Source organism: Atractosteus spatula, chromosome 12 (genome assembly GCF_055471065.1).
Source record: "Atractosteus spatula isolate fAtrSpa1 chromosome 12, fAtrSpa1.hap1, whole genome shotgun sequence".
In the NCBI taxonomy this organism is placed as follows: domain Eukaryota; kingdom Metazoa; phylum Chordata; class Actinopteri; order Semionotiformes; family Lepisosteidae; genus Atractosteus; species Atractosteus spatula.
Genome location: NC_142717.1, coordinates 30,144,043 through 30,168,887, shown reverse-complemented (window position 1 = coordinate 30,168,887; position 24,845 = coordinate 30,144,043). Strand labels below are relative to the sequence as shown.

General features: G+C 36.8%; 1 protein-coding gene across 5 annotated transcripts in view; it reads right to left on the bottom strand.

Moving 5' to 3' along the window:
* plekhg4b (pleckstrin homology domain containing, family G (with RhoGef domain) member 4B) overlaps positions 1-24,601 on the bottom strand; it is a 64,235-nt gene extending 39,634 nt beyond the window's left edge. For 4 of the 5 annotated variants that reach the window (XM_088929608.1, XM_088929610.1, XM_088929609.1 and 1 more), the window contains exon 1: positions 1,908-2,171. In XM_088929608.1, coding sequence (XP_088785734.1) covers positions 1,908-1,976 — 69 coding nt within the window. In that variant the 5' untranslated portion in view covers positions 1,977-2,171. Of the gene's footprint in view, positions 1-1,907; positions 2,172-24,546 lie in introns of those variants that run through there. The other variant, XM_088929612.1, reaches the window with a different exon arrangement.
* Between the last annotated feature and the right edge of the window lie 244 nt (positions 24,602-24,845).

Genomic DNA, 24,845 nt, shown 5'->3' with positions numbered 1-24,845 from the left:
GTCAGTATAATTTTTCCATTGGGTGTCCTGTTCCCAGTGGTTTGTGAATTCGGCATCACATACTGTTTTCTATACTGGTTCTGTTGTACAAAAAGAAGAGGTAATTCCTTCATCACATAATTTGTTTGCAATTTGCACAAGAACAAATAAGCCTCAATAAAGCCTCTTTATTTACCTAAGGGTAATAAAGACACATATAACACCTGTAGAAAAATAGTAGGCAAAAATCTTCTTCTTCATTGCTTTTTCTTTTATGAAACCATCCAAAGTACAGTACACGTTGTTAATGCAGAACTTTCTTTTGCTATTTTTTGACTGCTTTAAAAAATATTTGACCCAGTGTCATGAATAAGTACTTATGGACCAATACATTCAGCACAGCATTAGCAAGACTCACAAAAGAGCTGTATCAGCCCTTTCCACAGCCTTGGGTATCTACTGTATGTCATTACTCACAACGCTACCTTTCAATACACTTCATCACTGCCAACACTCTCATTTGCAAGAGGTCACAAATACAATGAATTTGTAAGCCTAATGGTAGCCTTAAGTAGGAGAACATCTGAAGGTACCTGTCTCTGACTGAAGGTAGCCAACAAAACTGCCCGATGTCTTCCCAAAAAGCCCATATAAATAAGAAAAGGAATATCATGTTTCATCTGTGATGAAATGCCACTTGATGATTATGTCACATCATGACCCACTTCTCTCCTACCTGAGCTGGCTAAGTAGTATAGTGGTGTTATAAAAAACAGGCCCCGGCAGAGACAAAACAGGAAATTCAATATAATAAGTTAATATGGTGTTATAATAAGATATATGCTGAGCCCACAGCCACACTATTGGTAAAGTACTTTTCATTCAAATTCCTAATTTTATGATTTATAGTAACCTCTTCTATAACTGTACATTTTAAAACATAAACAAAGTCTAATCTCCTTTGACTGGGATCTTAAATGCTGATGAATCTTGACTTGTAGTTAAAACAAGGTCATTTCTTATGGTGAAGGAGATTGGTTTTAAAACAAACAATTAATTATAATAATTACAAAAGTGCCTAAAGCACATTTGGTCCTTTTAAAACTGGAAATCCATACAAGTTTAATTAATTCTGAATTTCCAGAATATATAAACAATCTATTGTAACTTCTAAATAATCTTTGGAAACTATCTGCGTGCACTACCTCGTGAAATAAAAAAAGGTTTGTTTTCTAAAGAAACAAAAATCCTAAATAAATTGTGTACTTTAAACATTTGTGAAAGATCAATGAGCAAAAAGCAGACCCAGACGTTTTTCACTTCGATGGGCCGTGTGAAAAGGTACACCGAGATAAGTATGTGACATGACAGGTAGACTGTTCCTTTAAAGAAAAAATGAAAGACAGGGAAGAATTCAAACAACTCTCTTTGTGTGATTTTGAGTGTGAAAGCCAGGCAAGATCCATCAGGTCTCCTTTTGCACTGCCGGCCCTCAGTACTGAAACATTTGTTAAATTTAAAGAGACAGTGTTTTGAGGCACTTTTTTTGGTGAGACATGGTGTCTAGGCTTATATGTGTAATTGAGTTGCACTAGTTCATAAAGCCCTGCATTCCAGCTGCTTAGTCTCTGTGAAAAGTGAAATTCTTCCCGTCAACGAGAGACAATATGCGTTTTTTTTCTCCTATGGACAGAAAACAAAGCTGTTTGTGCTTCTCGTTGCCTTTAGTTTTACTAAAAAGAAGTTCAGATTGAACCATCCCAGTGACCCTATTTGTTTTGCAACTCCACAGCAGTACAATTATTCAGACATAATTTGTATCTTAAGAACCCAATGATCTAAACCACTTGGTGAAACTGATGTTATTTTGTAGGCATCGACAAAAACCTGTTGACAATGGACAGCCACGGGAGGTGTTTGCAGCTTACCTTTATGCTCAGGTAATTATCACAGGTCCTGATTCTGGTTCTGTTGTTCATATTGATAAGCAACAGCATTTAAAAGGTAAAGCACACCACCGCCATCCAATCCAGCAGATGAGATCCAGAGCAATGTCACAGGTCTGTTCTCAGTGTCACTTTAGTCCTCTTTTCATGCTGTGTGGGTCTCATAGCACACTCTCTGCCTGAGCTGCCCTGAGCTGTGAATATGAAAAAGCCCTGCCGGAGCGTGAGAGAGGCAGCACTGTTTCTGAGGTAGAAGCTACTCCCTGCTGCTTCATTATGCATACTGATGCAACTTCCTTCACCATTGAAGAGCACACAACCCACCATCCGAACAATGCTACAGTGATCACCATGCCCTGCAGGGGAACTGTGATTGCCTCTCCCTTTTGTGCTAAAAACAAATGGACTTGGGTTTCGGCTAATACTGCTGATCTTATAAAAAGAAAAGGCCCTGGAATCCCAAAGGAGATATGACTCAGTACGCACAATGCTGAACAATGTCGTTGATTTGGACAAATATATCTAGTAGTACAGAGCAGATAAATCAACAGTTTTCTCAGGACACTTACCTTTCCTATAGAAAGACTGCGTTATTTGACCAAGTTAAAAAAAAACAACATTAATAGACGAAAGCAAAAACAGGTTTGTCAAGTTAAAAAGTGAGAATATTTCAGAATGCATTCCCCAGAATTTTGGGAAAAAAAAGGAAACAATATTGCTTTCAAAACACTAATTGTTCCTCAACCCATGGAGTTTATGTTAAACTCAAAATACAAGTTAAAAACGCAAAAGGACACATTAAAGAACTCGTTGTTGTAAGAAAGTTTTAACATTTTATTTTTTAAAATTCTACTTATCCTTTTAAATTTTTATATCAAACTAACACAGCAGAAGAAATGATGAAATCAGATGAGATAGGGGATTTAATTATGATATGTAAAATAAAACCACAGGTGTGATATATAGCTATTTCTAATACCAAATGGAAAATGACCAAATACAGTTTTTCAATGCGTTTACACTGACCTGCACCTCTTAAATCATTCAGTCTCACAAATGGCACTAAAGCAGGCTACATGATAAGATTGCAGGAATTCCTAGCAGGAAAATCAGTTTAACATGTTTTCTTTTTCTTCTTGTAAACATATTGACGATATGAAACACAAACAGGAGTAAATAGCGGATTTAGAAGATGTAAAATGAGGTTGGTTAGGCTGGGCAACAATAAGCCCTTTTTATAAGGACAACGCGTCACTGCAGTGCGTCACTGTTTTTCCTGCAGGAACAAAATATATTTTCTGGACATTTCTAGAAACTGATCACACTACTCCTGGTGCTATTTTGATGTTAAACCACTTTGGGGAAAAACATATCCTTGGTCAGCACACATTGTTATTGTAAATTCTTTTGTCAAAAGAGTAAAAATATTTTGTCTTCTTTTTTGTATATGTGCCTATATTGCCAGGTTGCAGTGCATGACTCACCTCTGCGCTGTTATCAAAGTGCTCTGGCAGGAGGCCAGACAAGCCCTGTCATTCCAAATTTAGCTGTAGCCCTAGGCTGAAATACTTTTTACATGTTTAGGCTACATTTCGCTGCCTTGCCCAAGAGCAGCAACAAGTTTTCAAATGCTGCGTAAGTATTATGGACTTGGAGAGATGTCTAGCTATCAACAGAGTTAAAGGGAAGGTCAAGTCTCTTGGTGTTTTTTTCTTGATTGTTCTCAACAATAGAAAAAACAGGATTCTACAGCTTTATAATACATCAGCACAATGAAAATGCATCTTAAAATGGACCATTTGTTTTCAATATCATAAATGTCATAAGTATATCTTTTTATATGAATAAATCAACATTTATATTGCATGCACACTGAATCGTTTTTAATCATGTGTAGGTCCACAACTTGCCTTAACAATTGTTACAGTTCTAGGAGGGAGTTTCCTCCTTGTCAGAATATCATCCTTGGCTTTTTCAGGAGGTTTTCTATCCAGAGACTGGCCAGGCTCATACCTACCTAGCTTCAGTGGGTTGCTAGTTGTGAGTTGCAGAGTGATATGGCTGCTGGCTTTTTATGGTATTAAAAGAGTTATCCTTCTCTGTATGTGGAGTAAGCTTTAAGAAGAACTAACTATATTTTTTAAGTGTATGTTTATATGTCCTGAACCACAACTCCTATCACGTGAAAGATAAAAATAGCTTGCTTCCCTCTTCCATCAGATAAACCGATTCACTAAGAAGTACAAGCTGCATTTTCACAATCTTAAAATCTAACATAAATCCACCCAGAGCCATGAGACCTGGGGAATATGAAAGATGCATTTTCCAATAACAGTTGTGCTCTTTTTTGGGATTTAATGTTTGGTATTTTGAAAGTCGTTTCCTTTATCAGCACTGCTTAGATTACAATCGATAGAAATTTTCCTCTGTCCCACAGACCCTTGAAAATGAATTTTCTCATGTTATTACTGATATAGGAACAGCAAAACTGTATTTAGTTTTTCATTAAAATGTTAGTAAAGGATACCATTGCACATGCGCACTAAACAGTTTCAATGTTACTGCTACATAATTAAATAATATCAATTACTTTAAACCCAACATAACATTATAGAGACATTTGAAATACAATATTTTCTAAAATATTTCTTATGGCTGTATTTCCCCCCACAAATCAATATTTAGCTTAAAATTGTCTTACTAGTATTCACTTATTTTTCAAATTTGGGGATTTAATAATTAAGGGTTTGTTTTTACATAGTGTTTTTGTCTTTGAAAGAATATCTTCAAGGGAGAATGATTTAGAGAAGATCAGATGTTGGGACATAAAAACATTTTAAAATGAGAGTAAGCCATTTAGTCTGTCTTAGTTGCCCGCTTGCTAGGAGCTGCAACCTGCTATTTTATGGAGATTAGGAGATTTTGAACATCTAACTCAAAAGTGAAGAGAAGACTTTTTGCTTTCCATGGTTAAGTTAATCTACTTAATAAACCTGCCCATTTAAAATTACAGCCTAACAAGTTAAGTAGAATGCCAATGCAATTTCTGAAAAATATGATTCCTCTTTTATCTAGTATGAGTGAAGCTGCAAACCTAGAAGTTCTAGTAGAACTGCTGCTCAGAAACACAATTGTAGTGCTGCTGCCTCATTATTACAGTGACTAGAAGTTGTTTGTTTGATTCTGCTTTTATAAGGATATCTCTGGAAATCACAAAAAGGTAAATAAGAAATTCCAAATTGGAAATATAGTGAATAAAAATGTATTCCAACTGGAAAAATGACAAACATCACTTTTTGGTAGTGCAACATAGAGGTTATATTCAAGAGGATAACTTACAATAACAGGATTTCCGGATGCTGCTGGTAAACAGCATTTAAGAGATTTTAGACAGCCAATTAACTCTCCCATGAGGAACAGTGTTTTTGTTAAGAACATCAGGATTAATTATTTAGATAAAAGCATTGCTTTATCTTTTGTTTTTTTGATTGTGTACCTCTCTGTTGTGACTATTTAAAGCAGTGTCATACAAAACTATCCACCAGAAATGATCAGAGCCCCATGAGGCATTCAAGAGGAAAGCATCATGATCTACCACCCTTACTTAAAAAATTACCAAAAATAAGAACCCTCTTGCACCTATGTTCTAGGGTGTCTGGTTTATAGTAGCACAGACTGGAAGAAGGAGGTTATATTTCACCTGTCATCGAGAAAAATAAAATACAGTAGAAACAAATCCCAAATCACTACATGGTGCAAGCAAAACAACTAAAGTATTAGAGAAAACTGACAGTTTAAGCTTGTCTAAAGGTGAATATAGCACTGTGAAAATATATTTGTGGTTTTGCTGTCCTGGATTATCTGCATATTGCTGTCAAGACACAGTTTCGTTGTGCTACTGTCAATCAAAGGAGATTCCGGGTATCTTTAAAACTTAAAAGCAAATTCCATAGAAGTAAGAGTACTTACACAAACTAGCTCTGAAGGGTTGTCTACACCAGAGTTGACAGAGCCATGCATTTTTAAATGGAGCAGCTTTGTTGGCACAACTACGGTACAATGAGCATAAAAAGGAGCAGACACAAACACTTCAGAGCCTGGTGGCTTAACACAAACAGACATGCACATGGCCTGTACTTAAAAAGCCAGGAAGGGCTGGGAAAACAGGAGTTTAAAACTGCATTATGGTGTTCTTATTTTCACACGGCAGAAACCTTTGTGAAAAATCCTTTGCACCTTGCTCAAATTAAAAATAGTTATTGTGTTAAGCACTGCTGAATACCGAAGTGAGAATGAGTATATTACAATAAGATGACAACACTTGATAATTCAGTCATTTATCACATCAAGGTGTCCATCCATTTTCAATAACTGCTTCATTCCACACTGGGTCACAGTGGGCTGGAGCCCAAACTGGCAGACATGGATTGCAAGATGGGTTCTAGCCTGTATGGGATGTCAGTCCATGACAGGACGCACACAAACAAGGACAAAGAACAAGTTAAACATGTCAATTAACCTGGATGACATAACCATGGCTTGTGAGAGGAAAGTGGCCTACAGTAGCTTAGACATGCTGACTAGATTACAGTACTTGGTACCTTTAAGGTTTCCCTGTCTGCTGTTACATTTGTGTGTGTGTGTGCTCAGGGATAGGCTGGTGTTCTGTCTAGAATGTTTTCCTGCCCTGCTGATACCTGTGTTTCTGGGATATCACATCCTTCGCCAGGAATAAACAGATACTTCAACTAAATTTGGACTAGCCAGCTTCTGTTCTTTTTGTTCTACCCAATCACCGATACAGCTAAGGAGAGGGGACACAGCACTTCCCAAACAAACTAGGCAGGCCATCCTTGAGTGCAAACAGCAAGGCTTTCACATGGGACAGGAGACTAACAGCCACAATGATTACAGCTGCAGTCACAATTTCACAGCACTGACTGGAGCTGAGGATCACTGGTATATCATGACATTTTGCCAGTGGTGCATCAGCCTTTGGGAGATTCTGCGCAACACATTCAGCTGGCAACATATTCGGGATTTAAACCAGCAGACTGTGGCAACAGGGCACCTTGTGAACCACACTGGATACTGTATGTTCCTGAAGGGAGCTGTAGCACTTTGTTTATTTTTTAAAGATTTTTTTGTGTTAATATAAATGAACCAACATTTAGAAAAGATATTAGAAATGTCACACTATCAACACTTTTAGGAGTGTATAGAGAAGTAAACTCTCTCCAGTCATTTACACAGTTACACACATTTTTCATCTTATTTCATGGGAATGAACCAAAGATGGTACAAAAAGACAAAGATCTGAAGGAAACTAGTCCTTTTCGTAAACCATTCTAACTCTACATCTTCATATGAAAGGATTTAATGTTAATTTACTTTGTAAATAACAGTTCCCCCTTAACTAACAATTTCTCAATACTCTTTTAAGATTTGTGTGCAGTAATGTGTCAAACACTTAATTTTGAATGTTGTTGTACAAAATGTTGGATGTACTTGAAGTGTGACTTTTATATTACATTGATTTCCTAGAGGGAATCAATTTATACAAGAAGAAAGAAGCACTTTAACACATGAAAATATTGTGTATTTAGAAATAGATCAAAAATAATTTTACCAATTTTTTCAATAATTCAAGGTTGAAAATAATCTTCTGATGAAAAACACCTAAACACTACTGCATCGGAAATATTATCATTAACACTGAACCACAATGAATAAATACAGTGTCACAAAATCAGTATGTCAAAATCCTCCTTTTATATTGTTATGAGGAAATGTCCCAGGAACCTGTCCCTTTTCTTTACTATAGCAATTTATAGCAATTGCATCAATGTAGCTCACTCTTGGCAAAGAAAGGCTAGCCAATGCATAGAGATTTTTGTAGGAAGAAGTAATTTTATATAGGAGAGGTTACAGGAATAGCAATAATTAATTGTATAATTCACCAAGTGTGAATTCACAAAGGAACAACATATTACATGGACTTTTATTTGTGTCCTCAGCGATGAAGATCACTCACAGAATAAGCATGAATATCCCGCCAGCACAGTCTATCTGTTGTTTTGGCAATGATGTTATATCCTTAGGACAGGCTGTTATTTACAGTACTATCCCAATAAACTCAAAATGACACTGTCAGCAAGGCATCCCTCTGGAATTCTTCCTACTTCCCTGGTAATTATAAGTTTAAACATTATTAGTCACTCAACTCCTGAAACATACAAGAGCCTAGTCTAAGCAGTGACAAACTTCCCAGAACCAGCATTAAATTATCCTGTTTTCGAATCGTCTCTCTTGTAAAACCTGTGCCTACCGAAAGATATCAAAGGAAAAGAAAACATGCACATCTCGCGTCCTGATTTATGGAAACCACTGGAAGTCATCTGAGATGTAATCTGTTTTGAGACCAGGTCCAGCCATCTGTTTGCCATAGACAGCTATGTATTTTATACATCAGAGTGGGTCCTGTTTTTACTTGTAAGAAAAACAGCTAGTATGTCATTATCCAAAGGCTGTGATGAGAACCTGCTCTAGTGAAATAGCCACCAGGTTCTTCTGTTTATTCAGCAGTGTTATCTCAGCGTGGTCTGGGCCTTGTTCACACCTTCAGCAAACTGTGGAATGTCACACCAAAGTCACAGTACATCTAACAGCAACATGGACGGTGAAATGTGCCCATCTTTCTGAACTCCTGATCTTCTTTTGGGGTGGGGAAGGGGGAAGGTAAAACTACTTTTTCAGAAGTGGAGCTGGTTAGTCTTTCTCAAATAGTAATTATATCTGAACATGCAAGTGGAATTAAAGTACAACACACTCACTCCCATTAACACCCTTAACACTTTCCCAATACATTAGCCTGATTTGAATTCTGCACTGTTTTTTTTGTTGTTGAAATTGTTACATTTGTGAACTGGAATTAGAAATGTAATGTAACACTAATTGATAAAGCATCAATAATGTAAGAAATGGAAACTAACTCCACATGATGAGCATCATCATTGAATCTGACTGATCTTATCTCTGAATTTGAACTCAACCGTTTCACAAAAATACAAATTTGAGTACATAGTGAGTACTTTGTACAAGGTTAATAAATCAAATGAAAAATCGAAAATCAGAAAATTCATAATTTGTGTTTATTTCCTTAGCGACTCATTTGTTTCAAGGATATTGAAATTGCAGAGTTGTATGCTGATGATCTGAATGATTATGCCTAGAGCAACAGTAATCTCCAAAAAGCATGTTACTATGAAGCAGAAATAAAAAAAATGAATAATTATTCTGAGAACTTTAGTCCACAAAATAAGACAGAAGCCATCACAGAGCCCTTGTAAGTCTGTTGTTGAAATCTGTACTTACTCCTGGCTGCAAAAAAAATCAGCAACAGAAATTCAACTCAACAGTGTTGAAAATACAGTATGACGATACATATAAACATTACAGTATGTGGAGAAATTATAGGCAATTGCTGATGCTGATGCAAGAATGCTGTTGAGCTAGCTATGCAGAGATAATAATGGGGTGATTACAAGTTGTCTTGTGCAGTGATAATTGGTTTGATTTGATAGCTGCTGTTTAAGTCTTACTGAGGTTTTAAACTACTTTGTATACTTCTTGGATTAAGTACCATCTCTCCATAACAGCAGTCTGATCAGAATTCTTCATTCCTGTCAGTAAAAGGTAATGGGTAGCATGTGATCTGGGAATGCAGCGAACAGATTGCTCTCTGAAGAACACATTGTAATAAACAGCATTTTCTTAAGATACCTGGGGATATGAGAGCACCCCATCAATCTGTAATGCTTTACCTCTTATTGCAGGTTCCTTTCTAATGTATTCTTATTATTTCTAACAATTTGTAATGTTCTTGCCTATAAGAGAACTGACAATATCTCAACAGTCTGGGAAAAAAAAACCAATAAAAAACCATTTGAACAAGATTACCTTCTAAAAGCACAAAGTGTGGAACATTTGCAATTGTTTGCCAGACAAAAACACAAATTAATGAAAAAATACAAAAAATGATGTGGATGTGGTCTTTGCCTCAAGTTCACAACTTAAAATTCTTAATATGTTTATGAAGACACGGGGCGGCAATTGTAAAGTGACAACTTTAGCTTTATGCTTTTGCAGAAACTTTGCTAGAATGCTGTAAAAATGAGTGTTGCAATACCCCCACATTAATTACAGTTAATTTTTACTTACATAGAATCTCTTGATGAAAGAATGCTGCAGAATGAATGAAATCGTATCTTGTCAGTTGTTGTGCAACTATGCCAATAATGAGAGTGAATCAAGGCAAACAGTAACTCTTCCCACCTCACAGATACTTGAGAACACACATTGGGGCCCCTGAGGACCTGCAAGGGGTTACTCCCTTCCAAACAGGAATTCGGCACAGGACATGTCCCACAAGAGCATGAAGGCATTGTGTACTACCGATTTAAAAACTTGTTTCGCTCAAGTGCAGTAAAAGATATTTTGTCTTCATTTCATTAGGCCTACGTGCGAGATTAGAACACAGGGCAGTTGTTTCCCATACACAGAGAACAACAACGTCAACAGTATTTAAATTCACACCCAGTAAATTGGGAGTGAATGAGTTGCATGGTATGGGCTCATGTTTAACTTTAATTTAAGTGTTTAATGTTGGGGCAGATTCTCAGGCCAAGTGTCAGACACTTTGTGTTTTCTAAGGTCTTTCACTTGTCCTTGGATTCTCCAGAAGAAAATTAGTGGTGTCAAATCAAACATCAAATAATAATAATAATAAACTCCTTACACTTATATAGCGCTTTTCTGGACACTACACTCAAAGCACTTTACAGGTAATGGGGACTCTCCTCCACCACCACCAATGTGCAGCATCCACCTGGATGATATGACGGCAGCTATTGTGCACCACTACGCTCACCAGTGAGCTGTCAGCTGTCAGCTGTCAGTGAGTGGGGAGGAGAACAGAGTGATGAAGCCAATTCATAGATGGGGATTATTAGGAGGCCATGATTAGTAAAGGCCAGTGGGAAATTTGACAACAGAGAGTCAGGACCTCGGTTTTACATCTCATCCGAAAGACGGTGCCTTTTTACAGTATAGCGTCCCAGTTACTATACCGGGGCATTAGGACCCTCAGGGACCACAGGTTGAGCACTCTCTGCTGGCCCCACTAACACCACTTCCAGCAGCAACCTTCGACCAGGGTTACACTAAATTAGCTTCAGTGGGTTGTGAGTTGTGAGTTGCAGGGTGATAGGGTTGCTGGCTAATGTAAGTATACTAATTAAACTAGTTGGGGAAATTCACCAAAGGTGTGAATAGTTAAACATCAGGTTATTATATAAAGTACATTGGACACAATTTACACACCAACATCCCACTTCATACTCTGTTATTTAATACGTATCATAAATTGATAGAATTTGTGTTTGTTTTTATCAAGTAACTACAAAAAGATTCAGCATATGAACTGCAATAGCTAGTTTAATTTTGGCATGTTTAACAGAAAGTGAATTCTAAAACGACATGTGTTTAAGAATATGTGATGTGGTAATGATAATGATATTTACCTGTAATAAGAACAGCAGAAACTAGGAATGATTATAAACTAGAGCAGCCATGTGGCTGGTTTGGTAGTTAGTAGCTAATTGATCCAAGGATCACATTCAGCTTTTTTGTAAAGGAAAGCAAGAAACTTTGTTTTCTGTGTTAAAAGCACTGAATGGATAGAAAGACATTACAAAGTCTAGAAATGTAATAGCCAGTCAGCCACTCTCACATGATTATTCGCTAGTACTGTAGATTCATAAATTAAATATCCCATCAAGCTGTTGATTAAAAGAGCCCATGGAAAGGGTTCCAACAATCTGGTTAGAGAAATTCCCAGAACTCTGTGTAAAGTGCTGTCCTGAAAACTCCTAAATGTAATTTTCTGCATTGACTTTGTCATAACTCTTAGAATTTTTGTGTGTGAATGTTTATACACTGAATAATTATATATTATCTGTTTATTAAGATGTTACATTATGTTCTGAGCCAGTTCCTCACTGCCAAATACACAGCCAGATGAACTCAGCAATTTGAAAACAAAAACAGGTTTCATTTTTCATTGGGTCGGCAGAATCAAAAAACATACACAAAAGTATCGCACAGAAAAAACAAAATAACACAATAGCGAAATGCAGAAAATGTGAGAAAAGGAATTCCATCATGCAATGCTTAATTTAATGCAGTTTAGTGCAGAGAAGGAGTGCAGCATTTACTACGATATAAGGAGCTAAGTTGGCTAAGGTCCTTAGGTTAAATGCAGTGAGATAAGTGATAAAAAGCTCATTTTTAGTTCAGTAGTATACATGAGATATCAGTTCTAGAGTGCTTTGGTAGCACTCTTGTTAGAAAACCTCAGGGGACACTCATAATAAGATAACCAAACAGGTTCCAACTTGAAAGTTATGCTGTTGCTTTTTTTCTCTTTAGAGAGCAGCAGTTATTTTTCAGACTAATGACGCTGTAAACTAGATAAGGGAATCATGGTCTCTAACAGATAAAAGAGAAACATTATGATTAGGATGCCCTCAATACCATACAATGTAGTTTTAACAATCTGTGCGTTGTACAACATGTTAAAGCAGCCTGCTGTAGAAATACATGCGTTTTCTAAATAATCTAGTTGTGTGGGTGAAACAATGTAAGAATTTAAGGTGGAGATTCCACTTTAGGGTAAAATGACTGAAACAACTATGAAAAAAATCGTTGCAGCTGGTTTTGACATTTGATTGATAAGTTTTCAGTTTGTATTACCTTCCCCTTAGAACAATGTGGCTCCTGTGCTGTCAAGAGTGCCTGGCCAGGCTCAGGTATGGACGTCTCAAAAATGGCTGAAACCTTATCCTGAAAAATGTGACATTCTTTATTTAGTCTCAGGGCTGGCTCCATCTGCTACATTCCCATGAATGGGAGAGTCCTTGTTACCATTTTTAAGATTGCAAAATCTGTTTGTCTGTTTGCTCTGACCTGTGTCTCACCCTCTCCTTTCATCCTGTTGTGTATTAAAATACTTTGAGATGGAGGCCTCCACCATCCTGGGCTGAGACCAGTTGTTCAGGCACACATTTGCCACTACATGGATGGGAAACATCAAATAAACATTACCTGGTAGAGTGGTGTTCTATTTGAGAGTTCTGGAACAGAATCCACTAAAAGTGATCAGTTCAAAGGTGAAAGAAGAGAAGCTGAACTTCTCAGCTCCAGAGAGAAGTCTTTCAACTGAATCCTTGATTGGGGGTACTCCTAAGTCAATTTTGCATACATGTAAACTCTGACGTAAAAGTCAAATTCATTGAGAAACCCAAAAGTTTCAAAGGAGTCTGATGCATCCATCACAGCCCTTACAAAAGGTGTTCCACTGTACTATATCTTCACACCCTTCCTGTTTTTAATCTGTTTTATCACAGTTTCTGTCAAGATGTATCAAGATTCCTCTCCACCATTCTTGAACCATGAGGGAGTGCTGAATATGTACAAAAATGCACAGTTTTAGAATTCACTTATTTTTGGAGTAGTCTGCATAGAATCGTGTGGCTATATTTAACACTCGGTGTATCATTTCTCAATTGATTTACCTGTTTAAAGATTACATTGTGATTTACCATGACCTGCAGAGAACTTATTTATACGGTACAGCAGATGTTTTACTGAAGCAACTTGAGTGAGATGCTTGCTCAGGGGTACAGCAGCAGTGTATCATGTAAGATTTGAACCCATGGCTTTCTGGTCTGGAATTCAGAGCCCTAGCCACTGCGCCACGCTAATAAAATAAGGATCCCATTTCCAAAGTGTAACATTTTAGAACAACTGCAAGTTGTGAAGCATCAAGTATTTTACCGTTTCTGTCCTGGGGTATATGTCCTTAAAAATCGGAGGGGAAATTGAACTATTTAATGAAAATAAGTAAAAAATAAAATCAGTAGTGGAGTCACACCGGTATCATACGTGATAAATCTGTTTAGTCCACAAAAAAGAGAAAATTGTCATACAGTATTTTGGACGTTTGTGTGTTTTCTTTTATTTGTATGAGACAGGGGTTAAAGAGAAAAAAAAAGCTTTGGTTTATTCTAAACATTTAGAATCTACAGCTCAGAGCTGCTATAGCTGCTGTGGCAGTAGAATGACCACAAGGATGCAAGAAATGTCAGGAACAAGAGAAGACCACTCCAGTCTTTTGGCTAGTTCACACATTGGTGCTTAAAGGATCATCCAGTCATTCAAACAAAAGAAAAATAAAACATTGCTTTTAGAAATTAGAATTCTGTTTTTATCTTCCAGTTGTGAGCAATAGATCTACATTATCTTCATTTACTGTAGTATGCAATACATAGCTGGATATACTGTACTCATAAAGTATTTTTCAATTTGGTTGTTTTAATGTTCAAACCAAATGGTTCAAAAGTAATGTGAATGTAAAGTGAAATAAACAAAAGTGGTGTGGTGATGAAAAGAATACATGAAGTAAATGGGGCTTATAAAATTTGTTTCTCAAACACAGCAGTGGTAGTCTTTGCCCATTTATATGAATGCATTCAATACTCTGGGTTATTACTCTACTAAAAAAATAGGATGGATTATTCATGTGTAGGAATAGGCATTCATTTATCTTTGAAAAAAACACAATACCAAAACATGATGTATTCATACTACAGTATATATTCCCACATAAAAAAAACATCTGCCTTATTTATGAGACTTTGGTCATGTATCTAAAGTATGTGTTGTAACACTGGAAACTTTGTTTGCTGTAGAACACTTGAGGCCAAAAGTGCTATGACCTAGGATATTGTAAGGAATGTTGATGAGAATATTATAAACAGTGCTGTTTATCATGCAATAGAAAACATATCAGCCTGGAAACAGAGAAAAACAGCCGGAATCATCCTTTATGTTACTGACATTTGAAAGGGCTGAATGAACAAAATGTGGGGAAGACTTGGAAAAGATCTGAATGAGATTTCCAAACCCTGATGTAAACAGACAAAATCAACCCACACATCTCTAACTTCACGGCATGTGTGTAGGAAACAAATTAAGTACAGTGTAAATGCAATAGAGAGAGAAGAAGTGATTTTTACTTTAAACTTTTAGAAGCAAACAACTAAGCAAGTGTCAGGGATATTTCTAGTAAATGGTACTGTTATCGAGACTAAAAGGCTCCTTAAAAATTAAGAAAAAATTCCAAGTAGTATTCAGCAATAATAACCTTTTCATGCTTGGGAAGATTAACAAATGTGTGGTGGTCTTTACCTAAAAAAGAATTATTACAGAAAAATCAGAATAGCTTCCTTGTTTTCAACAGATCAAAGGAGACTGATTCTCGTGACATAACTCAGAAATTGTCTATCAGTAACACTGCTTCTTTCACTACTCTTATACAATATTTAGCCCCCAAAATATTTCAAGCCCTCTGAGTATCAAAATTCTTTCACCTTTAGAAGTGGGCATCCCCATTTTATCCGAGTTGTTTTCTTTGGTATATACTTTCACAACATTATTGATATCTTGATCTAACTAGACCAACAGTGTGTCAACACACTGTTGTTCCGATATCCATTTCAGTATAGCCCAGAGGTTGTTCTTACATACATGCATCATAACCCTCTAAAAGACTGTAAGGATTGCCGTCAACAGTATATTTTTCTTTCAGATGCCCTCTGAAATGCCTCGCCGTCTATCAGATCGCATTTTCACTCACACTAGTAGAATAGGCAAGCAACAGATTTTTTCATATTATAGGTAGTTGTGCAGGTTTACAGTATGTTGGTAAATTATTTTGTGTTAGAGTAAGGTCATTGTGTTAGTAAAAATGAGATTTGATTTAATCATTTGAGATATACAGTATGTACACTACAGTATACTGCATGTTACGGAATGCTTGTTGAAAAAGAACATGATGAAAATGAAACAACAAGCAAAACACGTTGTGGAAAAGGAGTTACGAATGCTTATCGAAAGGTATTGGCTTGGCTGAAGCCCAACCACCTGGCTACAGGACGAGGAAGTCAGGACCCCCACGCAGAGTGAAATTCAGCAAGGGGGAGCAGCACAGGTGGAGAAGAGATGTAAAAGAAAAATGAATGTGAATGTGAGGGCAACAGAGTTAAAGGACAACTTCGCAGTAGTTAGTCCTCTCGTATGATAATCCAGAGTGATAAGAACTATAAGAATTTATTTTATCAATCAATTAATTACAAACTACTGTTCATACATTTATCTCAATCTAACAGTGTGTAAGAGATTAATGTTCGTAACCTTCAGTGATCGTAACCTTCATTATTGTTCTATAAAAAGTACTGCTGTGTATTGTGCCATCTTCTAGTCTACAATACAACAGTATAACATACATTAATACAATAAATTAATTCCTTTGTTGAGATTTTTGTTTATCAGCCTAACATTTGAAGTGTGCTCTGTTCTTACATCACACTTTCTTTCGGGGCTAACGATTTCAAGTTTTGTTGGAAATTAAATGTTTTTATCGCCAAATTAAACAGGGAAGTCAAAAGGGGGAGATTTGTACATTTGTCATTCTAATATGAACAAAACCATTTAAAGCTGACTTTTCCTAAAGCAAATCCAAAGTACAGTATGACATTTGTAGAGTGACAGCTATTGATAAACACAGTGTATATGAAATGTGAAAGATTTTTAAATATAACATCAGTGACTTTCTTTATGATGTGCATTAAATCTGAAATGAATGCATGTTTTAATGTTTAAAATGCAAAGAAGATTTTTTGTAAAGAGGAATTCACAAATCGCATCACTTGTATACAGTACATCTCCATATGAGCACCCATAAAGATGTTTGTCCCACCGAGAGCTGTAGTAGCCCAGACACAACACTGGAAGCAAAGGGCACAACCAAGGAAGCACAGGATTGTTCTTGCCTAGAATGGGATGCCAATTGGGTATATGGATGAAGATGGAATCTACAGTCTATGAAACTGTATGTTTCTAATTAGGTTATGTATGGACACGTGTATGGTTATGTAAACATTATGTTAGACATACAGAAAATGCAACACTTACAGATAAATTAGTAAAACTATTAAACAGATAAATACATTCTTTGCACTCTAATTCAGATTAGCAACTTATTCTGCAGGTCCTCTGATCACCCCACCTTCTCTCTGTTATTCGGTCTCTGTGGTTTTCACAGGCAGAAGTTTCACTTGGAAATTAACAGATGTCAGCGCAGATTGCCATGGAATTAAAAGCATCATTTCCAAACGTTCCCAGGTGTACATTCCCAGGTGGCTACAAGAATGATGCCCTGCCTTTAAATCAATAAAAGTGGTAATTTTCTCAGCCTTTTATTGTGTTAGCTTCTTACCCATGTTCTCCCACAAGTGCAAAGCAGGTGACTTGGCCCTCCTCAGCTGAAATTTGATAGCCTTTCTGAAAGTCGTTCACGGAAAGCCAGGTTTTTAAATGCCATTACAGAGTTTTTGTTTTTTTATACTTGAAAACATGGCAAACTTTCTGAAAGACGGGAACCAAACAAATACCAGAATCACTTTAAAACTCAAATAACACTTTGTAACGGATGGTGTGCAAGCTGTTGCACGGTGATTACACTGAGGAATTGTTTAAGACCATTGTCCTTAATTTCAGTGTTCCCCTTGAGGAAATGGAAAACTAAAATAGGGGTCCTTATTGGTGGCAAAATACTGTTACACACTCTGTTTTCAACTGATACTAAGTAGCTAATTTGCATGGGTAGTTATTTCACAACAGGCCATGTATGCACACGTGAGAGAAAAGCCTGAGAAACAAGAGAAGACAGGCAATTACACAAGTTTATGCTATCTGGTTTGAGAGAAGTATTAAACGGAACCACTAACTATCCTACAGAGCACAGAGAGAAACTGTGAGACAAACAATAATAGAAAGAGAACACAGACAAATGCATATTCCGCACACCTGGCACCAGGAAAGCTCTTTAATTTGTATACCTTGGAGACAAATTAGAGACTTGCTGAAAAATCTGTCATGTTTGACAACTTGCCAGGGGCGTGTAAACATTCAGTGTAAATGAATCACATAATTCAACTGCAAAGGAATATATTTGTATGTCATAAAACAAATTGTAATTGGTGTCTTCTGTTGTGATTATAATATTTTTTGAAAAAACCATTATCCCTCTTAATTAGTGCAGCATACAGTATGTTTCTGTCTAGGTTAGCAAAAGTTTAATAACTATTTTTCCTCCCTAAATGTGGTGCATGGAGGTGTGTCAAGATTAAAACAGAAAAAAAAGAGAAAGGAAATTTGCACCAATTATTTTTTTTATGCAACAGCTGAAAAAAAGTTTACAAACAAACAACAATTTGATAGGTAAAAGCTATGTAAGAGAGCGAAAATCGGGAGCTTACAGCTCTTGGGCCCTGGGTCCAGTTCTTGCTTTGAGCGCGTTCTGTATGGAGTTTGTACATTCTACCCATTGTCCACTGTATTTTAAAGTGTACTCAGGTTTATTCCCACAGTCAGAAGACAGTCAGGTACAAAGAAGATTGTACCTCCAATAATGTGTCCAGAGTAGCTCTGCTACAAACACTGTCCCAGCTTGGACAAGACAAGTCATAGCAGAAAAGGGTTTTGCAAAACATACAGTATCATTATAGTAGCCCACTTTAGTGTCAGAAGTGAAAGAAGCCATACTTCCCGCTACTGTTTATTTTTAAATTAATTTATGAACTATTGTACTTTGATTGTAACAGAGAGAAGTTACGGAGAGAAGAAAAATCTTTGAAAGGACTACAACCCTTGCCTTTCATTCCTTTTCAGTCATCAGCAGTGACACTTTGTGGAGTGTTCACACCAAACACTGGGCAGTCAATCGAATGTTTGACCAATTAGCTTTGGGCAACAGTGTGTGCCCATGAAAAACACACTTGGAAATGCCCTGCCAATGCTTGAGTTACACAAAAGACTGCATAAATGCAAGGGATTGTAACAGCGGAGACTCTTATTGCTAAATGGCTGAAGAAAAGCTTGACTTCCCGTCACCCAAATTCCAGCAAAACATTTTAAAGAGGCAAAGCTCGAATTAATTTCCTTTCATGACCACAGAATGGCCGGTGCATCTCAGTATTCTGCCCTGCTACAAGCAGAGGGCTTGAAACGTCCAGTCAGTATCATGCATTTGCAGTTAGAAATTATTGTACGGACTAATGCAAGCAGGCTTCACTGTTATGAAACTGAAAATTGTGTGTTAGTTCATGGTAATTACCGTATACCTCAAATGTCTTAGAGGATTAAAATACAGTAAATACTGGAATCGTGGTATATGTTATAGACATTCAGATTATTATTCAGTAATACTCTGGTCTCACTATCTTTTAAAATGTCTTCTTTGAAGGGTAGCTCAAAGCTTTCATTTGCAGTTGATTTCATATCAGTAATTGAATTACTGCTCTTTCAAGAAGCTTTGTAATACTTCTTGAAAAGCAATACTAATGGGTTAGAATCAATGGATTTATAACTGTATGAATTCCTTGCTTTTCCTTGTTTATGTACATGGTGCATAATTAAAAAAAAAACATTTGTGGCATTTTCCCATTGCAACAAAAGAAATCCAAGTCTTTCTCAGTGACGTGACACACTTCCTCAGAGTGGAATCATGAGTGAAGACATGAGAAACCCTCTGTAAAATTATGTTCGTTCACTGGTACAGTGTGCTTAACATGCTTCCCCCCGACTTGTGAACGTCAGCAGAGAGTGAAGGGGTGGTACTTTCCTGTTTCCATGAGACTAATTGTACCTCTCAGGAGGCTGGGGAATATTTCAGGAAAAATCAACAAAGACAATGACAAATAAGGCTTATTTTAGTAATCTTCTTTTGCAAGAATGAGAAAAGTAACTATATTGTTTTTAATATTAAAATAAAGGAATATTTTATGCTGCTGGAGTTCAACTTTAAAATCTACATTTTAAAATTACTTTGTGTAGTTAGTTGTTGTTGCATCTGTTGTCACTAGATGCCAATTTTTAAATATGTCAGCACTGAACTAAAAGATGCAAAGTCTCCCTAAAGTGGAGTAAGAAGAAAAGAACCTGTGGAAATATTTCAGTGTCACACAAGAATGCTTTGCTAGCACAGATGCAATATTTAATACCCTTTCCACCCCAAGGGCTTCTATAAAAATGTTGCTTTCCTCTGATTTTCGATATGAGCAAAAGAATCAAATTCTTTAAGAATCAGCTTTTGCCCAAGGTCTTCTAAGTAAACTGGAAGACTGAAATACTTATAAATCACTTACTTTGCATGCAGTAGGTATTCACTTCTGATGAAACCTCTGTGATCAAATCACAAATATAGTTTAATGAATATGTGGTAAGCTTACTTCCAAACACTTCACAAATAAACCACAATTGCATGTCCTAACTGGTGCTAATTATGTTAATATATTTTTTCTGCTGTCGAAGATTGTCTTTTTAAAAGTCCACATACAGTATAATAATTCATGCCTTAAAGGGTATATGTAGGAGATCTTAATTTGATAACAAATAAATGCCTGTTTCATGCCACATTGATGATACACTAGATTCAAAGTTAATGGAAAATCTTCTCAGTATTGATTAATATTTTAAGGGTAAGGGTAAATGTATAAAGAACTTTAAAGCTACAGGATATCAACATAATGTTTTGAGAACATCAGTTTTAAAAATACATTATGAGAGAAAAGATTTTCTTACAAGATGCCTCAATCTATAAACTGAACACAATCACATGACTTTTTCTTTGTAATGTCTTAAACAAATGCTTGTTATATACACTACTCAGTTGTGTAGTAGGACAGAATTAGGTTGTGATTTGAGGTCCCCTGGTGTAATGCTCTCAGTGCTTCACTCAAATTGCTTCAGTTAAACACCCAGCTGTATAAATAGGTACAGATTAGTACAGAAAATTGGCTAATAATAATTTTTAAGGGGAGAATTATTTAAATCATTTAATTTAAACATCTGTTTGTGAGTCTTGAACAAGCTACCCAGCCATGTGGTTGAAACCAGTACCTGAATTATTTCAAGAAATAACTGGATAAGAACCTTGGATCAATTGGCTAAGAACTACCAAATGCTGGATTGATAGGTCGACTGACCTCCCCTCGATATTGCAAGAATATAACAAATGTTGCCATGCCTGACCAGCTGATGTAGAGACAGTAAATACAAGTATAAACCTTCAAGGCTATTTTTTGCATTAAAGATGACCTTCCTAAACAAAACTCAGTGCTTTATAGTGTTTATTTTATCTGGCCCACTTCTTATCAGTATAATTATATTTTCCTGTTTAAATCCTTCTGAAACAGTTCTTTCTCATATTATCAGGCTTAACAATGCTGTTTAGTCTAGAACAAACCTCTTTTGTGTAAGAATGTGTTCCTTAAGACACGCCTGCAGTCCCCAGACAATTTCAAAATGCAAAGATGCTCCTTTTCCCTCATACTCAGTTTTTTAAAAAAATATTCCAGCATAAAAGCTATTTGAATGTTGTCTGCCATGCATAATTAATTTGTTCCAAACATGACAAAGTCCATTCTAATAAAATAAATGTGCTGCTGTGTAGCACATTTCTGGTGCCTCAAAAAAATGACTAAAAAAATTAGTACATTGATTGTAGTCTTTATTTTTCATGGTTTTTAAAAACTGTGTACGAGCGACAGTAGTTATAAGAAAAATCACTGCAACTGCCTGAGTGAAAAGAAAGGGACTATAATAATCTCAGTGTCCTTGCTCTCAGGAGCCACACGGGCCTGGTATTGCTAAGCAACCAGAACAAGAGGGAGGGAATTTGTACAGTGTTTTGGATAGTAGTTATGTTGTTGCTTTCCTTTTTTCTTTTTTGCTAGCGTGTACACGATCAAAGTTTTGTTTGCTTGATGTTTCACCATTTTAAATCATACTGCACAGTATTCCACAGCAATGTTCTGCTTTTCCGTTCTTGTAGGTGTGACCTGACAAGACGTTCACACAGATGACTGGTAAGATATAGATTCCAAAATGCCTGCAGCTTGTTCAGTTCAGGATGGATGTAATGTTGCCTTGAACCCTGGAGAAGCCTAGGGGGTAATTTTTGTTAGGCTTGAAGCTAAAAATGATTTTATGTTGAAAATGGGAAAACAACTCATTCTCCTACACGCTTTTCTTTCAAACCTGGCAACAGTTCTAGTTTATGTATATTTCTTTGAAAGAGAGAAAGGTTCTATATAAATGCAAAGTACCCTGTAGATATTTAATTCTAAGAGCGTTAAGTTAAATGTCTCTGGTAGTGTTCCAGGGCAGTTTTACACTACTGATATTGTTTGGCTTTTATACATCAGGTTGACACAAGCATTTCAGTTGCACTTAAGGAATGTGGAAAACCTCAGTGGTGCAATTTCCCTCATCTAGCCAGAGGACAGCAATGTCCAGCTCTAGATTTTTTTTTTGAGCTTTTTAAATGATCATTACAAGGGAGCACATAATGTGGTTAATTCCATGCTGAAAAGTTTAAAGAAATGTTTCAGCTGCTGAGCCTTCTTCAGGTGTTCTTCTTCCGCAGTTGTCCTGTAGCCTTTGTAAGTTAATCGTTTTGTTGCTTTTGACCGCTTCCCTCCAGATAGCACCAAACTCAAGTCTCTTATTTTAAAGACGGGAGAACACACTGGTGCCCTGTCATTGTTGAAACCACACAGGAACTGTCTTGTGAACTTTTACCACCACGTGTGTTGATGTCAAAAGGTGAGCCAAGTTCCTAAGTAAATTCTCCCTTTGGCTATTTTAATGGGACTCCAATGAGGAGGGCTGGCACCACATGAACAGCACAAACGGCTCTCAGCTACAGTCGCCCTCTGACCTCTCGTGATGTTCTTAGATTCCTGGAGTTGTGGAGCAGTGCCACCTGTCAAGCTCCAGCACAAGCACAGCTGCGTCTAACCTACTCCACATGTCATTCTAAATGGACATGGGATCTGATGTGTGGGACAATGCTCTGTGATGCAATCCACTGTATTTACACCATTCTCCAGTCACACGTGAAGCGTTTAGTTTTGACTGTTTGAGAAAAGCAACTCACTGGATATTAGTTCAATGCTTGCATTGTCTGACTCCTGCTCACTGTTTGCAGCCGTTTCTAAAAATAATTATTAGAAAAACTATGGTCATAGGTAAAGTCCATTCCTCAGCCATACAAAACCAGGTCTACCATGCAAACTGAGAAAGTGGTTTCAGTGATGATTACATATGTACAGGCCTTAATGGAGGATCTGGGATCTGTGGCAAAAGACAATACCTCTAAACTTCCATATATAAACTTTTATTGGTTCTTTTGGCTTTTATTTTTTTTTCCCCTTGCATACCCTTGGTCAAAAATCAATGAAGACTTTGCCCCTCTGAGTTTGATTTAAAGTGAAAAGAATCTCTCGGCTTTGTTTGGACTTCCAGTCTTAGAATTAGTCAACCATTTTCCCTCCAGATTCACTCAAGAAGCTTGGAGTTTAATCAAGTGGAAATTGGTGGTGCTGAGGGGAGGGGGAGTTGGGGGCAAAGAGAGAATGAAGCAATTGTTTGAGAAAGCCTTCATGTTGAAGCCTCTTTGATGTGCTTCTAAAGAGAAGCTTTTCTGCTGGAAAACCTCATAAACATTTACTCAAGCCACACAGAACTGCAGATCACTTCAGCACACAAAGGGTATGTAAAATGTGTATCTGTTGCTCAGATTGCATTTTTTATATATATATACTCTAACAACAAATCAATTTGTCATGCACTAATAGTGAATATCCCGTTTGATATCATCATAGTAAAGGATCAGCAGTGCCTGCCACTAACAGTCATATTCACAAAGCCTGAATCACCCCTGAATTTAATTTTGTCTTGAACCATTTATTACTGTCTTTTTGCCTGAACTGGTTTGAAAGCAAGTCTTTTAAATAGCAAAGATTAATATCCTAAAACTCCACTCCTCTGCCTTTTGCATCCTACATTGGAGACAACTCCCACTGTGTCTTTGTATTGTACTGTTTTTTCTCAAGGACTCCTTCTGCTGAAAGTCAGAGTATCAGCACACTGAAATAATCAGTTTCCCCCAGTGAGAGCAGCTTAGTTCAACAAAACAACCACACAATGCATCTATGTGCAACATAAGATAAACAAATGGGAGTTATATGAAAACATAACTGTCTTTCTACCAAAGTTTTCAAAAAATGTCTTCATGTCACTAACACATGGGATTTGCTGCAATATTTATGCGTTAATGGTTGGTTTTTTAGAAGAAATTATTTATTTGTCCATTTATTGCCACTAACAAAATTAACGGTCGGTATGTGATAGGAATCTGATTGCTCTTTAATAAGTTCCCTTTTTACAGCAGCCTCTCAGACAAAAACAAAAGTGAAAAATGGAGAAAAATACACACACCACTTAACATAACATTCTAAAACGCTTCACTTAGCCGAACATTCCAAAAACATTTTAACAAATAAAATACTAAATCGATATTTTAAGGTACACAACATTCTTAGTTAAATTATCACAAACTGGTTTAAGGCAAAGTTCTGCCCATCTTTCTTCTTACCTTTATAAAACTCTTCCACAGGTGCAAGAAAGAGGCAAATTCCTTCTTCTCACGCTTGGAAAAGGTCACTGGCTGTCCATCTCCGGCCTTGTTTACCACTCATTAATTTAAAGGTTATCCTTTCCACGATCAAATTACCAGCAATAATGGATCTATTGCAAGACAGTTCGACACTTGCATTCTGTTACGGGGACTTAGCAGAAGTAACTCCCTGTTCTTCCACTATATTGGATGGAGGTTTGCCAGCTGTCAATGTCGGGGGAGGGCTCCCGGAGCAGAAAGTGGATATTTGCATTTAG